The following is a 16121-nucleotide window of genomic DNA, read 5'->3' as shown; positions in this document are numbered from 1 at the left end:
TCATATTTGCTGTCCACTGGCTTCACTCTCTGATTAAGTCACTTGCATCAGTGTCTCCCGTATCCCCTCATGAACTTCGGGTTCAGCCGAAGGTCTCGCTTCCTGGAAGACGCTTTGGAGACATTCCTAGAAGCAGGGCACATTTCCCGTGCTACATTAACCTGAGTGATAGGAACAACCCCATCACTGAGGTCCCTCAGCTCTCGGGGTCGTACTCGATGAATCAATCACTCTGGCCGCCTGGCCAGTGTTTACAGGTTTCAGACAGGGCAGAGGGACACTAATAGGCTCAATACAGATAAGTGAAAGATAAATACATTTGGAAGGTCGTGATCACCCAGTTTCTTGTTAATGGTAGTGGGATTCTCTGAAGTCCAGCTTACAAAACAAGGTGTCATATACAGTTCAAGGGTCTGTTCAGCAAGACATCTCCTTTAACTTTTAGCTTTTTGGCTCAATAATGGAAATTTCTTGTAACATAGCCTAGAGCTCTTAAAGGACTCATATTATGCTTGTTTTTTGTATAGTTTTCCCTAATGGTTGTTTATGGCATTCATGTTGGGGGACAAAAAAGATATTAATTAATTCATCCGTTTTTATTCAACTTATTTTAACATGACGATTTTCTCCCTTAGAATCAAAAAGGCTTTTTTGACTGTGCCCGATGTAGAGGACTATATGTAAATGTGCTCTGTTTTAATGAAACACTTCTTTCTTCACTGTGAATAAATGGGGCAAAACTGCTGTACATTAAACAGCGGATAAACATAAATGCATTGGTTTTTTGTGACGTCACAAAACAATGAGTCAGTGGCATTTTTTGTAATTCAGCTTCCCGTTATAGAAACTGCTTGGACTAAAGTGTGAATGGTCTGTTTTAATACTTTACAAGTAAAACAATTGCTGTACTGGCGACCTGTCCAGGGTGTATCCTGCCTTCCGCCCGATGACAGCTGGGATAGGCTCCAGCACCCCCCCGCGACCCTGACGGAGAAGCGGCTTAGAAAATGGATGGATGGATGGATGGATGGATGGATGGATGGATGGATGGACAATTGCTGTGTCAAGGCACCCTTGAAACATCCATACTGTCTAGCTAATAGTCACGTACATTTACTAGTAGTGTGCCTACATGGTTTTTCATTCCAGGGCTGTGCATTCTGAATAATATCAGGATTTTGAGATGTGGGTGTCTGTAAGAGTTAAGTAGTGTATTACAGTAGTCCACCATCAATCCTAAGCTCTTTACCTCTGTTTAAATGACGACATGTGGTGAACTGGCACACTGGTACTGGCAGGGGCGGCATGGTGGCACAGTGGGTAGCGCTGTCGCCTCACAGAAAGAGAGCTCCCGAACACCCACCCTCTCTCCCGCGACCCAGGAGGATAAGCTAATTAGATAATGTGTGTGTAAATACTGATGTTCTTTGGAACTTCAGCTGACTTTGGTGTGACTCCCTGCAGTAGAACAACCAAACTAATTGAGTCGGTTTTACCCTAACCTGGAGACAAAGGTCATCTGATTCCTGTCTATGGTGGGGAAACAGGATCAGATCAAAAGATAACAGATAATATTAAATAATGTGTACATTCAGTTAGGGATGTATCGATACTGACACCAGTATCAGATATCAGCTCCATACTGAGCTCATTTAATCATACTCATACAAAATTCACCAACATCAACAACTGAAACCACCTAATACAGTATCACGTAAGCCTAGTGTACAGTGGCGTTCACATAAATGAACGGCCGAAGCTGGCAGTGAATGACGGTCTGCTCTGACAGCATAGTGTTGTTGATGCAGGGGCAGATGGACACAAAGTCACTGGTTACTTTAAACATCCTGCCTTCGCAGATTTCCCGCCAGACATACACTGTGCGATTTTAGCCCATTTGCAAACACACACAAACACAATCACAACCACATCCCCAGTACGGGTGGTGCCACATAAGATAGCGAAAAGGAGGTGAAAAAGTCAACATTTGTAGTGCTTAAGTCTGTATATGCTGACTTTACTCTGTTTGCCTAACTAGATTTGCGAGGTATAATCATTAGTATGAGGTTTTTGTTTAGTATTATCTTTGTGATACTGTATTGTTCTGACCATGACCATCACCACCTGGTTTAAGTTTCAGGGCACAGAGTTAGCAAAGCTGCTTATTTTCTCAGCATATTTGCTCAGCACTCAGTTGCACAGTATGTTATTTATTTCTTGATAAAGCTATGAAATGTATTTTATCTACAAAAGTGTTTTTCTGACATGGACCAAAATCCACTCTTCTCCACGGCAACACTAGTAGTTAATGTCCATCCATTTTCTAAGCTGCTTCTCCGTCAGGGTCGCAGGGGGGGTGCTGGAGCCTATCCCAGCAGTCTTCGGGCGGAAGGCAGGACACACCCTGGACAGGTCGCCAGTCCATCACAGGGCAGACAGACAGACACAGACAGTCACTCATACACAGGGGCAATGTAGCCTGTCCAATTGGCCTGACTCCATGTCTTTGGACTGTGTGAGGAAACCGGAGAAAACCCACACAGACACGGGGAGAACATGCACAGAGAGGACCCCAGTCACCCAGCCGGGGAATCGAACCCAGGCCCTCCTTGCTGTGAGGCGACAGCGCTACCCACCACGCCAGTAGTTAATGTAACATAGATAATTCACATCTTTCAAAATCAGCTAGATTGTAAAGATTTAACTGTTAAGGTACATTGCACTCATTTCCAGCAACAACTCCTTAATTCTAAGTAGGTCACTTGTTATGGTATCGCTATCTGTATCAGCAAGTATGGTGTGCAAAATGATGCCCCGTGTTGACTGGCTACTCCAGCATTAGCTGGCTGCTAACTCACTCTCCATAGTCGGTTTTGGTTTAACTGCTGGTTTAACGATTCTTTTGAAAATGCGTGCTCAGTGTTCAAGTTTGGTAATGCACTGTATCACATTAACTGAGACCTTACACTTCTCGTTTGTCTTTGATTTCACTTTGATTTCACTTTCTACACCAATCTTTTGGGAAATTGGGCAACGTTTCCAATTTACAGACATATTTTAAAGCTTTTCAGAAGTATCCCAGGCATAGTTACAGTTGCAAGGCTATGAAGGACCACCTGGGTTGAACTTGCTACAGCGCTACCCTGAGCCAGATTGGTGCTGCAGCTTTAGATATTGAAGAATAGCAAAAACACAACAGTACCGAGAATTCATTTTCTTAACCGGACAACGGAACAAACTACAAGGCAGAATAGTCTTGTTTTTGTGTCACCCTAAAAAGGCTAATGAAAGATCAACATGATTCCTTCCAGGGAGTAGGATATTCCCTGGTTTCCCCCGCAGCCGAACCTCCTCACGAACACACAAGCACACATGTACACATGCAATTACGCTGCCTGTTTACTTTGTCCAAACTGGCTTGCATTACTTGTCAAACGTAAACATGGCAATAATCAGTTTGTCTATTTTTCACATGTGCAGTTAAGCAGTCAAGCATGTCTTGGAGTGGGTTTTTTTTCTAGGAAACTGACGGTGGTAAATGCAAAGGCAAGACTGCGGTTATGACCATTACGGAGTCACTTTTCCTCCTCCTCTGTTTGTCTGTGAATGGGCATGCACACGCTGCCCCGGCACTTCCTGTTGTGTTTTCTGATTGTCTGTTTCTCATTCACAGAGGCATGGAGGCCCTTTTCGGTTCTATCATGGTCTCGTTTGTGTTGCTCCACATGGCGTGGTCTCAATTAAGCCATTCTGGCTTTGTTTTTGTTTGTGTTTTTTTATTTTTGTATTGTCACACTTCATTATTCACTCACTCACTTTATTTGTAACGCATTCTTTCACCTTCTTGGTCTATTTACCTCCAAGTTATGCCCTGTCTCTCTTCTATTTTGCTCTCTTTTTCTCTCTACTGCTCCTTCGCTCTAGCCTTCTGCCAGATGTCTCTCATGCAAGTCGTTATACTGCAATGGATGGATGGCAGAAACCCCCCCTCTGGCCTTCTCCCCTCTAATAACCGCTCATTCAGCAAGGCCATTCACACGCATTTGCCTGGATGTAAACAAGAGTTGAGGCATGGCTAAGGGAACCCCTGTGATGCTATCAATGAAAGGGGCGGGGGGGCGGGCTGCCATCTCCGTTTTGGCTGGACTGAAGCTGACAGATTGAGAGAGGTTTTAATGTCAAGAACACTGAAGCCCTTAAAGGGGAATAGTACAGAGTTTTTCAAATTTCTGCATAATTCAGTGTTTAAGATGAAGAGTCAATGTGAAATGTTCAAAAACTTTCTAAATTAGAACAGATGCCTGAAGAGTTTCATGTCCCTGCTTGACACGTTGTTTTTTTATAGTTCTGAGATGCATTTTCAGCCTAAAATGTTTTTTTTTTGTTATTAATTCATGATGGAGATGTACACCGATATGACGAAGTTTGACCATGGTCACTTAACGTGTTTTGTTGATTTTTTGAAAATATGGCATTTCTGCAAATTATAATTCACAATTTCTATCTATTTGTATCACTGTTGTGGGAAGAAAACTTCAAATCTCCATTTTTGCTGTTTTTCAGTATTTAATATAATTTTAAAATGCCTGTTCGTCTTTACATTGTGTGTAAATTTCTTGAGGTATGGAGCAACACACACGCACACACACAGGGTGAGTCAATGTAGCAGATCAAAGAAGACCAGAATCTGCCACAATCTTGCAATCAGATTTGCAACATCTCTTGTGGTTCAAAAGTTCTCAACGCAGAAAGTTGACGTGTTCAGTGTGCTGTCCCTGGTGCTGAACACAGAGCTGAAGGCGCAGGATCCAATCGTTATGAACCCGCATGAGAATCTCTGGAGAAATGCTGTCACAAGCCTCCATGATGCGGTGCTGAAGGTGGTGTTTGTTGTAGATTTTTTTCAGCATACACAATTTGTTTGAGATGACCCCAGAGATTAAAGTCAATAATGAAATAAAAAATAAAATAAAACCTGTCCTGTGACTTTTGACTCACACTGTATATATATATATATATATATATATATATATATATATATATATGTGTGTGTGTGTGTGTGTGTGTGTGTGTGTGTGTGTGTGTGTGTGTATATATATATATATATATATATATATATATATATATATATACATATATATAATCAACAAATCATTTAACCAGGGGTGTCCAAACTTTTGCATACAGTTGTACATGCATGGCTCTGCTAGATTTATTTTTTAGTTTAATCACTATTTTACCATCATCAACATTATGTGTGACAACTTAAGAACACTCAGGAAGGTGCAATGGTGGTTTTGGTTTTTAAATAAAATGTATGTGGACATCGCTGGTACCACTATTATAAAGAATTCTAAGTTTGTAAGTTTCTCTATGATGCAAATTCAATTCCAAGGCCTGCGTTCAGGTCCACTCTTCACGCTTCTTCACTTTCCTCACCATATAATATGCACATTATTTCATAGTAGTGACTGAAACATAGTTAATGAACATAAAACCTGGGGTTAAGAGATTTTGTTGGTGGGTTCCAGTCCTGATCCTGGAGCACTCCTGCAAAGCATATTTTGGTGAGTACCTGATTCACCCAATCAGCTAATAAACCCTTTGAATCATAGGTTTATCAATCATGTGAAGACTACTGTGAAGCTTATATGTAAATTGTGTAGTTCTGATAGAGATGAATTAATGAGTTGAATCAGGTGGGCTAGATATGGTAGAACACAAAAATGTGTAAACCTGTCAAGAACCAGGGTTGATAACCACTACTGCTTTAATTCACGGCTCATGAGTCACTGTCTAGATGACAGGCATTTAATAAGGGAGGTCCGTAAAGAGAAAAACTGGACTGGGCCAGGTTTAATCATCTGAGCAAATCATTCAGAACAATTTTGTCTATGCCTGAGGAAGGCTGATGAATGTAGCCAGCGAATGAAGACACCTCTAGTCGGGGATATAATGGTCAAGAAGGGGCAGATGGGACCTTGCTTGGGTCAAGGATCTCACGATTTTTGAATTCTTGGTTAAAAACCCTGAATCAGAAACATCTAATCTACCAATTAGATGGTGGTTCACAGTCTTTGTTCTGGGGCCCCCTGTTCTATACATGCTCTAATACACCCCCTTAATCTCAAGAACATCTTGTCAATTATCTGATTTGTTGGATCAAGCAGAAAGTTGCCAAGAGGACAAGAGTAGTCTAGGACCAATGTTGGAACCCACTGGTTTAATGCATGATTTGTTGTCTAAAGGCATTAATCAGTTCATCCCAAAGCAATCTATCTTGTGGCTTTGCCACATGCTATCATGTGTGTTCCTTCTCTTTCCTTCTCCCAAGCTTATCCTGTCATAGCCTTGACAGTCACACAGTCTGACCTTTCTTGTCACAGTTTCCAATTAAAAGCAGACAGGGCCGTGTCTATGCGAAGCACCCAGAGATGCTTTCGCTCGGGCCAGCTTCGCAGAGCCACACCACTTTTCGAGCGAAGGTGAGAGAGAGAGTCTGCCGCTCTGGAGGCATGACTCACCACGTTCCACCAAAGAGCTGCAGATAATTACATTTCTTTCACCTGCTCCGTTTCCCCTTTTTTCGCAGGCCTTCAAGAGCGCCGCCATGAGCTCATATTGGTGCGCTGGCAAAGGCGATGTCATCGACAACTGGTGCCGCTGCGACCTGAGTGCTTTTGGCAAAGACGGCCTGCCCAACTGCAGCCCCCTGAGGCAGCCTGTGTAAGTCACCACCACCCCTCTACTCCCAGGGTCCCACAGACACACTTTTAATTGCTGTCTGTCAGTTTCATTCCTTCCTCAGGAAGGTCTGGAAACATTACGCTCCGAAGCGCCACGTAACTGTGAGTCATAAAGACTGGCAATGAGTGACCTTCAGAACAAAGATGGACAAAATGTTTCTGTTCTCTATCAGATATTAACCCCTAGAAGTGTAGCAGTATAGCCATTTTCATATGCTATTGAAATGTAAGTTAAGTGATACTTTATTAATCCTACAAATGGGGAAATTCCACCTCCGCATTTAACCCATCCGTGAAGTGAAACACCACATACACACTAGGGGGCAGTGAGCACACTTGCCCGGAGCGGTGGGCAGCCCTATCCACGGTGCCAGGGGAGCAGTTGGGGGTTAGGTGTCTTGCTCAAGGACACCTCAGTCATGGACTGTCGGTGCTGGGGATCGAACCAGTGACCTTCCAGTCACAGGGCCAGTTCCCTAACCTCCAGCCCACGACTGCCCCCAACATAGTAAACCCACGAGGAGAACATTCAAACTAAGGGGAAGGTGCTATGAGGCAACAATGCTACCCACTGCGCCACCGTGTAATCACAATATTATGTAATTACATGGTCGCTTATGTAGCAAAATGCATTAACTTGCAGTAACTGACGGACAGAATATTGACAGCTGGAGTAACCATATCACAGCTCAGATGGTTGGTAACTTGGTTATTTTTAACCTTTTAAAGATGACTGAGTTACCAAGATACATGTCCGTCATTTGAGCTGTCATATGGTTAAATTTGTCATTATTCTGTTCATGTCGTAGTAGTTAATAGCACGTACACTGGCCATCACACATCCAAAGTTTGGAACAACTTGCTTGTCAAAATGTCAGTACAAATTTAGTACAACTGTGCAAGTTTTTTTGTCAATTTGCAACACTTAACATATTAAAAACTAACCATTTATACAGAGGAAAACAATATCACACCGATAAATATTGGTGACAACATTGGTGACAGTGGTACCTTGAGAAAGAAGCCAAATTTTGCCCTTTTGGTGTGATGTCAACACTCAAACCTTTCAGATGTTAAAACCACCTCTGGACCAAAAGTCTTTCAGTTTGTGCTTTTAACAATAGTTTGGAAAATAAAATTGGCAAATCAAACCAAGGAAGACAACATGGCCTCTTTTCTGCTGTAGGGTCAAGCAGTTCTGAGCACATTGAGTAGCCATATTAAGGGTTTTATCACTCAAACATGATTCGGGTTTGAGGTCCCGGACCCACTTTATATTAAGTGTCTCTAACAACTGTGTAGTTACACATCAATAATATATGTAACAGCAATGTAAGTACTGACGATTTAGTACAGCCTGTATAATTACACATGTATGTTCCACACAGGAACGTCCCAGTGGTGCAGTAATACTTTAAAATAAGTGGACAGTTCCTGTGTAGTTGTTAGGTAGGTACTGTGTAGTAATGGAGTTGTAATATAGACGTTGTTTTGAGGGCAATGTGACACAAAAGTTACATTTTAAGATAAGGGGACACCTGCTGTTCCAGTTACAGTCCATCTGTAACAGTGACTGATACCCCCTTTTTTGGTTGGTGGACTATTCTCAGTCCAGCAGTGTCACTGAGGTGCTTCTTCAGAAGCACTGGTGTGTCTGATCCACTCATACCAGCACAATATACACTAACACACCATCACGTCAGTGTTACTGCCGTGCTGAGAGTGACCCACCATCCAAATAGTACCTGCTCTGTGAGGGTCCATGGGGGTCCTGACCACTGAAGAACAGGGTAACAGAGTATCAGAGAAACAGATGGACTACAGTCTGTAACTGTAGAACTACAGAGTGCAGCTATACAGTAAGTGGAGCTGATAAAGTGGACAATGAGCGTAGAAATGAGGAGGTGGTCATGATGTTACGCCTGATCGGTGTACACAATTTGAGATATCTGAGAGTAGCCCTTTTCTGTGGCATGTTAGACTCTTACCCAGTATATCAGAGAGAGAAAGAAACTGTGAGTCCACTCTGGAATGAAACGTCATAGTCCAACTGTGGGAACCATTTGGCTCTACAATGGAAAAAGGCCTCTGAAGAACATGTAGCTTAGATATGCTAAAGATATTGAAAGGATTAGCTGCAGTTGGCTATTCAGGAGTTACTCTGAAAATATTAAAAGGCAAAATATCCCCAAATTGTTGATGGGCATCATAGCAATGCATATTTTTTGTTCTGGTTGCAGACGTCATAGAAGGCTACTGAGCTTACTGCTAAGCTCTGCCGTTAGTAAATGTTAAGCGTTATCTCTTGCTTTCTTCTTTGCCTTTACCTGCATATCACTGTTGTCGGAAGAAAACCTCCGAAATGCAAACTTGCAGGAGAAGGAAAAAACACACTTCACTTTTAATGCAAGTCAATGGAACCAGACTTTTTTCCAAGTCATTTTGTGCCATTTCTTTTGGTCCATTAATCATGAAATTTACACACAATGTAAGGAGCAACAGGCATTTTCAAATTTTGTCAAAAACTAAAAAACAACAAGTTGGAGATACATGGTTTTCTTCCCACAACAGCGATATGTGGCATGTATGAGGACTCTGGGCTTTTCTCTTTGCAGGATGAGGTTGGCTCCTCACTTTGAGCCATCTAGCACAGTGGTGGGTTTGGAGTGGGTGGATGTGGAGCCTCTGATTGGCTACAAGGTGGCAGATTACATCATTCAGCACAAGCGTATTGAAGACCCATCAGAGGCAGAAATCTACACAGGTAGGCTCACTGGAACTTATAACTTTCATTATAACTGACCAACAGTGAGGCGAGGTGAAAGAAGGTTGTGGTAGTCTGGATGTGGGTATACTAATCTTATGACTATGACGAATTTAGAAATCCAATTTCCCAATTCTGGGAAATTGCTTGTTCTATATGACGTCTTGCTTCGTATGCCCCTCCAGGCTGGCCGGAAACACTTGTCTAGTGATTGATGGCTTTGTTGATTCCGTCAAGCCCACTTAGGCTCTGTCATTTCAGAGAAAAGGTTACAGGAGCTGGAGGGATGGAGGGAAGGAAGGGAGAATGGGGAGAGATTTACAGGGTTCTTAATTGGCCCTGACCCTACGCCATTCTCGCCACCCTCCACCCTTAAGTCCTAGATCGTGAGTCAGACGCTGAGCTATCGGCATTTAATAAAGGATGTTAGGGAAGGAAAAAAGGTGGACTCAGCCAGATTTAGTCATCAGAACAAATTGTCCAGAGCAATAAAGGCATGCGGTGGGGGTTTCTGAAGCCGGTGGTGGTCTTAACATCACCTTTTTGACCAAACTAGCAGGTCTAATTGACGAAGGTTTCTTTACCCATAAACCCCTAAGTGGTAGTTTAGATAAATTGCCCCTTACCCCAGCTGTAGTCAATTAGCCAAGACATGTTTGATGGCTGAAGTTTGGCTCTTTAGGTTTGTTTAAAAGAAGACAAAACTAGGCTGCAAAGCTCACACAGTGCAAATCAATTTGAAGCCTGAACTTTTCGGATTTCTGGTCGTTTTATAGATAACATTATGAAATGTAGTATCAGCAACCACATAAGTAAGTCTGCTTGCAATTATTTAATAAATGTACACAGTTTGAGATGCTCTGAGCATGCGGCCTCGATATACTTATTCGTTTTATTAGCCATGTAGCTCTAGTGCAGAGCTAAGTCCTGTCTGATCAACTGCGCTTGACGAAGATGAAGGAACATTTCATTGACCTATTGCTTTAAGCGCGAGTGTGGACGACAGTCAAAGAGGGTTATGGAAGGGAAAAGGTGGTCTGGGCCAAGTTTAGTCATCGGAATGAATCGTCCAGAACAATTCGTCTACGCCGGAGGAGGGCTGATGAATGTAGCCAGGGCATGAAGACACCTCCTGGCAGGGGTGTGTCAGTCAGGAAGGGGCAGATGGCGAGTGACTCACGCATTCTCTTTATTCAGGAGCCCCTTTCAATTACATCCAGTTCAGCCGATAGATGAGAATCTCAGGGTCCTCTCAACTTTCTCCAAATTGGCCGGCCAATATGTTAGTTGTAAATTTGGTAACACTTTATCTTGATGGTCACTGTAGATACTCATCTTGATATTAATTGAAATTTCTATGAAACCGACTGAATTTTGCTCTAAACCAAACCACAACCCAAAAAATAAAACCTTTCAAATTCTTCCAAACATCTAAATCTGTCAATAAAAGACAGAGTTTCTTCTTAGCAGATAAACGATGCTGGATTGTCAAAGTGTGGCCATAAATTTGTATGCGTTCTTTAATATTACTGTGCTGCAATGACAGCAACGACAATGCATCTCTGAAAAGTTTGGAGCCATGATTGCTGGATGATGCCCATAATCAGGTGACAGAAGATCTTGACAGGTCCTGTCACAGATTCTGATTTGGAAACGTTTTACTCTGTTCCATCAGTCCGGTATTGTAAAATACGAGGATGGATAACTTCATTTTATGAGAGATATGAGAAGAAATACATCTATTGTTCTCTCAGCGTGGGGATCAGTCGTGATGATATGGAGCTGGAGCTGGTAAGTGCAGGGATTTATGGAAGGAACGGACCACTTTTCAACATGAGGAATTCTCTCAGAAGGAGCTGTTGCAGTAGGAGACATACTGCCTGGCTAGCAATACCCAAGCCATGATTGGCAAAAAGTCAGCAACGTCAACAACAACAGATTATATGATGATGAAAGAAGCCGTTTTGACAATATGGCCTGAATTTCCCTTTCTGCCTTTGTTTCTTTTTTTTTTTTACAATAGAAATTGTTGCACTCCCTGCCTGATGATTTCGTATGCAGTGATATATACATACGTGACATACATGTATTCCAGGCAGTGTCAAAGTCCAACATGTCAAAGAACAAAAATAAATAAATAAATAAATAAAAAAGAAGAGCAGGAGTTGAACCCAGGTCATCTTGTGGCTCTTAAATACTGCGGGGACTTGGACGCCTTCAAAGCAGCAGACAATCAAAAGCAGAGCACTCGAAAGGCTGAGTCTCACATCAGCTTTGCTGTGGCTGCCAAACTGGACTGGAGTGCTCTTCAAAATCGAGTCCATTTTATTCCCCCCATAGTTTATCTGCTGTTTCTGTAGCAGATGTGAGGCGCTAAGGTCTACAGATTTTGCACTACGGCACAAACTGGCCGTGCTTTTTGATATGGCACCCCAAAGCGTCATTTAGTTGCAGCTAGCAGTAACGTTTGCAGAACAGCAGCCAAAGTGTTGATCTGGACTTTGCCATTATATCATTGTTATACTCTTAAAACTAAAGGTACCCAGATGAACCAAACAAGGTTTAAACTCTAACAACGTCCATATTATTGACAGAAATGGTTCTTCATAGAACCGACTTTTGAAATGATCTTTAGGGTCAAGGTGCTCTTCTTTAGTATTGTTCCAAAGAACCCTTTTACTGTTAAGGGGGTACTTGCTCAAGTAAAGGGTAAGTCAACGCCTGTTGCTTAAACATCAGTGGTGGACAGTAACTGAGTAACTGAGTAACTGAGTAAATGTATTTAGTTTCTGTACTTTAGTATTTTTGGTGTATCTGTACTGAAGTTTCTCCGTTCTGGACTTTTTCCTTTCACTCCACTACATTTCAGAGTCTAATATCCGACTTTTTCCTCCTACATTTTGAGAAATCTGTCGTTCCTTTTGGTTTCTGTGTGTATAAAAACGTCACATGTCAAAACGAAAGAAGCGCAAAGCCAGAGCACCAATCAGGGCCCAGCGGTCACTTTGTTTAGAGCTGGTTTTGACCTGTTGGTCATACCGACCCAGTGCAGCACGCGGTTCAACGTCAGCGCAGCAGCGTAAAACTTTGGGAGAGTCTGTTCAACATAAATGATGAACTAACCTAACTTTGTGTAAATAGAGCTCAATATAGAAATATGTCCACATATGCAGTCGAGACTGACGCGGCTTTTTTCTGAATTTCTACAAACACCATTTCATTTTATAGTAAATGAGTTTGGGCTGGTTTATGTTTATGAACAGACGCCTACAGATCAACATAGTAAAGGAGCTCATCTGTGATCCTGAGTTTAAAGCCAGTTTTTATTCAACTTAAACTTGGAACTAAGTTGTAAATAAATCTGAAACTGAAACTTTGCTTGTGTGTAAAAAGTGATTTCAGAGCCACTCGGTTCTCCCTGATGGAAACTGTTTACCTTCAGTGTTTTGTGCTTCTGATCATTTTAATAGACGTCAGCGTCACTAATTAATGACGTTCTATTAAAAGACTGGTTTACCAAGAGAGACGCTGGAGGACTTTCACCTGAAATGAGTTCATGAAGCCAGTCTGGTTATAAAAATGATAACAGGACCAGATCAGAGCCAGAATTACTCTTTTAGTACTTTTACTTTATACTTAAGTACATTTGAAGGTAAATACTTTAGTACTTCTACTGTGATATTTTACCTTGGGTGTCTCTGCTTTAACTCAAGGGCACGGTTTGTGTACTTCATCCACCGCTGCTTAATCAGGCCACAAACCACGTATTCTCTAATCCAGGAAGATGGAAAAGGAATGGAAGGATGAGTACAGCTGGGGAAAGAAACTTGAATCTGACTATTCCCATCTCTCTCACAAATTTCTCAGTGCAGGTCAGGGTGGCAGAGAACCTGTGGCGTGTCTTTGATGTGGTTGGACAGTGTCCTAGTCACCAGTTCATAAATCCTGCCATTTAAAAGCCAGGAGCTTCTTTGGCATGTCATCAGTCATGGTCCTCTCCGCACAGGTACAATGATCCAGGTCAGTCTAGGCTGAAAAGTTCTGCAATCTGTGTCTCATTGTTTTTCTTGGACCTGATTCTATCCAACACACACACACACACACACATAGTGCTCTGATCTGTTCATTGTCGGCTTTATGGGTTTGGATCTGTACAAGACAGTAAATTTGTTGTTGTTGGTGTATGAGGAGCGCGTCAGATCCCATTGCTTTATCAACTGGTGAAGAAGAACTGACAACTTTCTGTATTTGCAGTGACGAGAATCGTTTCGTCTTTCAATTATGCAAACTTTAAACTGACAAAGTCAATTTACAAAACGTTCCCCTTACTCCATTTAGCTCGTGCATTGTGCTGTTTGGATTAGTAAGATCTTATGACTGTTTTGTTGTTCAGAGTAATGATAACTCATGACTGATATGAACAGGGGCCCTAAGCAGGATTTTTTTGGGGGGGGGGGATTTTTGATGGGGGTGTCCCAGAAGTACAGTCATTGAAGTACTTAAGAAACTAGAGTCTGATTATTGACAATGACTACCTCAGGCTTTCCCTCTGGGGTTGACAAATACCCGTGTGGGTGAGATTTGACGTTTCGGTGTTCAGGTTTCTATTATTTGTGATAATACAGCACAAACATGTGCTGCGTCGCTCTTTCCATTCCATTTTATCGAGAGATCATCCGCGGCTTACGTCCAGAGTTATAAGTCTATGAAGAAAATTTGAGATACACATCATTTGCCTCTCACCGTGTTGGTATGTGTGTCCATCCACTTTTGAAACTGACCAAGGGACACACAGGAAATCGCTAAGGGCTGACTCATCATGTCGCAAACCCTTTATTGTTCATTCGGTCACTGGAGACACGTGAAATGGCATGCAATAAGTTCACAGCTGCTGAAGTTGCTGCAGTGGTTTTGGAAAGTAGCGATGGGGATAATGAAGCATTGAAGCATTTTTAGATTTTGCATATATATATATATATATATATATATATATATATATATATATATATATATATATATATATATATATACGCAAAATCTAAACAATGCCCTTTGACTCCGGAGGGATAAATACATTTATAATTGGCTAATTTCTGTATTGCTGGTAAGTGGATGATCGTTTGTGGTTCAATTGTGGTTCAATTTTCTCAGTATTTTTCACTGTTTTATCTTACAATGCAGTATCTCCTTCTGTCCCAGCTAACTTTAGCCAGCTAACCTACGTTTATATCAGTATAACTCTGGGGCACAAGGCCTAATCACAGCCTGAGTATCTAAATCCGGCTTATCAGAGAAAGAAAGTTGTTAAATGCTGTTGTAAAACCCATTAACCGCATTTGTGAAGTAGACACTTCGTGTGAAAACCTGCCTAAGCTGAACCTACTTCAGTAGATAGGCCCCAGATTCAATACGTCATGTTATCCAACTACAAGCCAAAGCAAATGGCATTAACATTAACTCCACAAAAAAAAAAAAAACATACCTTCACTGTAAAGCTTCTCTCCCCATCCTCTCTTTTCCTTCTCTGTTTTTAGCCTCCAGATTCATCCATCAACATTCACACAATTAAAGGTTTAATAATATTTCAGAAGTTGTTGGGTGCCTCCTGGCCACTGTGGCGTCCTAAGCAGCTGCTTATGTCGCTTATTAGGTAGAGATGGGTATGATTTGGATTACTATTCATGTATTTTCTTGTTCGTAAAGATAGTTTGTAACTCAAGCTAAATAAAAATGTACATACTTTCACCTCTGTTAGATTACGTTCCTTACATGTTTTATAAATGCAGGAACACCTTTGAGAAACCGAGTGATTAATAAGAAGAAAGGATTGAAATGTTTTGCGTCAGTTAAAGGAAGTTGTCAATGTTAATGGTTTTGTATTGCTCTCCTATTTGTGAAGCGGATTCTGCTAGACTGCCTGCTTTTTTGTCACTCACTTCCAATACAGTATGTCCAGTTTGCCCTCGTAGTAGACTTGATTGGAGCTACATGAATATGGATTAAACTCTTCTGAGCCTCCAGGAAAATCCTGCATCTTGTTTATGAGAAAAATCGAATTGAAAGCTACCGTTTATACTTCAGAGAAAAGAGAGACTTGTTCAGCTTCTCAAAGAGCTGAATGGATAATTGCAAAGTAAACACCGCGCTCAAGTTTCGGCCCGTTGGCTTGCACTCCTGATCTGCAATACACTTGTGAGGGAAATGGCCAGCGGAGGTCACGAGGCTGGAAACAGCGGCCTAGAACTTGCGCTTGAAGTCTGATCTTTGTGTTTGGCCAAAGAATCTTGCAGATTTTAAAAGAGAACATAATCTCTTATGCTGGCAAACTTCAAGTCCCTCACTCTCCTTTCTGTCTCTCTCTCTCTGTCTCTCTCTCTCTCTCTCTCTCTCTCTCTCTCTCTCTCTCTGTCTGTCTGCCTCAGCTCTCTCTCTCTTACCCCACACACATTGTGATATTTCGGAAATTTCACAACCAACCACAGTGCTCACCTAAGGCAATTGAGTCAGCGCCCACAAATATGTTTTGCATTTACTAATTAAAGTAAATAAAATGTTTAGCTTTGTTCTGACCAATGCTGGGCATGGAGAATGTTCTAGTTCATCTGTCTATA

At 41.7% G+C, this 16121-nt stretch overlaps 1 protein-coding gene across 2 annotated transcripts in view; it reads left to right on the top strand.

Annotated features, from left to right (window-relative positions):
* LOC108442885 (astrotactin-2) overlaps positions 1 to 16121 on the top strand; it is a 759455-nt gene that overhangs the window by 660019 nt on the left and 83315 nt on the right. For both annotated transcript variants that reach the window (XM_037533175.1, XM_037533174.1), the window contains exons 18-19: positions 6593 to 6726; positions 9362 to 9510. In XM_037533175.1, the coding sequence (XP_037389072.1) occupies positions 6593 to 6726; positions 9362 to 9510 (283 nt within the window). The remainder of the gene's footprint in view (positions 1 to 6592; positions 6727 to 9361; positions 9511 to 16121) is intronic.

The sequence above is a fragment of the Pygocentrus nattereri genome, chromosome 23 (assembly GCF_015220715.1).
Source record: "Pygocentrus nattereri isolate fPygNat1 chromosome 23, fPygNat1.pri, whole genome shotgun sequence".
Classification (NCBI taxonomy): Eukaryota; Metazoa; Chordata; class Actinopteri; order Characiformes; family Serrasalmidae; genus Pygocentrus; species Pygocentrus nattereri.
Note: the sequence above shows the minus strand (reverse complement) of the source record. Positions and strands in the feature narration are given on the sequence as shown.